General features: G+C 39.8%; 1 protein-coding gene across 1 annotated transcript; it reads right to left on the reverse strand.

The window, feature by feature from the left end:
* Positions 1-417: 417 nt before the first annotated feature.
* On the reverse strand, positions 418-2,189 carry LOC120032943 (C-X-C motif chemokine 11-like). Its single transcript, XM_038979217.1, has 4 exons — positions 1,900-2,189; positions 1,451-1,568; positions 1,203-1,286; positions 418-849 (listed from the first exon to the last, which is right to left on the reverse strand). Exons 1-4 carry the CDS (start codon positions 1,970-1,972, stop codon positions 795-797), a joined length of 330 nt encoding a protein of 109 aa, XP_038835145.1. The 5' UTR covers positions 1,973-2,189; the 3' UTR covers positions 418-794.
* Between the last annotated feature and the right edge of the window lie 240 nt (positions 2,190-2,429).

The following is a 2,429-nucleotide window of genomic DNA, read 5'->3' on the forward strand; positions in this document are numbered from 1 at the left end:
TGACTGTAATATGTCTAACCCTAGTGTGTTCAGTTCATGTATTCCAGTAGTTGAGAAACGTCATGTGTGTCGAGGTTCACCCCAGGTCGCTATGGCATCAGTACATTTTTCTCCTGACCTGGAAGTCCAGCCTTTGTTTCTCAGCCAACCCCTGCAGCTGTTGAGACCAGCTGTGTTTAAGTCATGATCACGGGTTGCCATACATGGGACCCTCTCTCTCTCCACAGTGCTTCATACTCTGTCAAATGTTAAAGGAACTGTTCCCATAGCACTCTCTATAGACAATGTGTATTAGGCCCTATGCATTAATTGTGACAGTAATAATGCTTGTGTCACCCCATATTGCATCATAAGACTTGGTATAAGCATTCATAACAAATGAAGTGTTATGATTTAAGAGAACGTTGAATCTTCAAGTTGTGTCAAAAACCTTTTTATTTCAATTTCAATCACATTTATCTGTTCATTAATAAACACTTATTTGAATAACAAATAGAAAAATAAATAAAGAGTTTTACATATGATATCTTCAAATGTCTCACAATTAGTGTTGTATACTTATAGTTCTCTCTCTCTCTCTCTCACTCTCTTCACTCTCACTCTCTCTCTCTCTCTCACTCTCTCTCTCTCTCTCTCTCTCTCTCTCTCTCTCTCTCTCTCTCACTCTCTCTCTCTCTCTCACTCCCGCTCCCTCAAGTGCAGTGTCAGCCCCCAACATTCTTCTTGGTCACATGACTTCTGGGAAAATCCAGCCGTTGGGTTTTCCATGCCCCTTCTCCCCTCCTCCGTTACGTTCACTCTGCTTTTCTCTTAAGACACCTCTTCTTTTTATTGTCGTCCTTGTTTATTCTATTTGGAAGGAGGGAGAAGAGTGTTATTCTCAGAAAGGACTAATGTTACATGGATTATATTAAGTCAAGCGCTGTAGGATGTTTCTAAAGTATGTGCTTTGGCATGCTTTAGCCTCATGTCTGCTACATAATGGTGTGATTAAACTATAATTACAGTAACTTTTATAATTACAGTAACTTTTATAATTACAGTAACTTTTATAATTACAGTAACTTTGCTTTTTTACCATTAAATCTATATGTCATTAGATTGTGATAAATGTTGATCAATAAGTTATTACATTGTAATAACTGCAGTATAGTTCTGCCAAGGTATGGTGATGATGGGTCTGATGATGTGATCTATCTTACTTGTTCCAGCAGTTGATGAAAAACATGGCCTTTCTTCCAACAGGGTTCAGGCACCTTGTGGCTCCATCTTCTGCCAGTGTAACACTGAAAATAACAAACCACACATACACACAATTAATGCTTGTGTCACACAACTGATATAAGGCTGATAGAGGTGATTGTCATCTCATAAGTTCATGTCAGAAACAAACAAACAAAGAAAGAGAGAGAGAGAAACCACTTTCTGCTTAAATTAATGCAGTACTTACATGATTTCAGTAGTGTCGCAGTAATGGGTCTTTTCAATGATTTCAAAGTCATCAATGATTTCCTGGATGTGCATAATGGTTCCTGGGCATTTGCATCTGGCACCTGGAATGTACTGAGCTGTAATGAGAGTTATAAACATCAATTAACATGGTCAAACATTTTAATGGAAAAGTAGTTTTATGAAAAAATATGTTTTCAAATTGGATTTTGGATAAGAATTCACATGAACGCATTTTTGCCCATTGCTTGTTCTAAGAAGAAACTGTACATAACTGCAATTTCTATAGTATTCTACACTAACTTTATGCTATATGACAGCCACTATATGCACAGTAGCCTAGTCACTGCAAAATACTTAGTCAGTCAGGTAACTAGTAAAGCATGCACACTGCACCGTACATTCCATATATCGTAGCTGACGTTGCTATAAATTACTTTGAAATCTTACCTCCGTTGAGCTGTATACAAACTCCCAGCAAAACCACCAGGAAAAGACTGCAGGCTTTTGGTGCGAAGGCCATCGTGAATGTAAGTAGCGAGAGGTGAGGAGATGGGGAGGTGAGGAGTCAAGCGGCCGTGAAGTGAAAGTGAAAAGTGAAGAACTAGTGGGATCCATTGTCCTTTTTATAAACTACAGAGGGTTTGCCCAAATCCCATGTTCTTTCCCAGCAAACGTTCAAGAAACAGCAGACCTCTTCCCCGGAATTTCCCAACTCACTAGGGTAGAAATGAAGGAATGTTGGACTACAGAGCAGGGTGGAAGGGGCGGAGGGGATACGGGAGTCTGCAGATAAATATGCGGCCACGAGTCTTCACTCCTAACTTCCTAAGACATGTCACTGGGGGAAAGTGAAAGCCAGGGTGAGTCAGTGTTGCAAGTCACTGTGGTTCATGTCGAAGTGGCCTATTTGCAGGCAGAGCTGTCTGCAAACCTGTTATTTTCAATAATGTAAATTAGGCTGTCTCAGATTCATTAGT

The sequence above is a fragment of the Salvelinus namaycush genome, chromosome 39 (genome assembly GCF_016432855.1).
Source record: "Salvelinus namaycush isolate Seneca chromosome 39, SaNama_1.0, whole genome shotgun sequence".
NCBI lineage: Eukaryota > Metazoa > Chordata > Actinopteri > Salmoniformes > Salmonidae > Salvelinus > Salvelinus namaycush.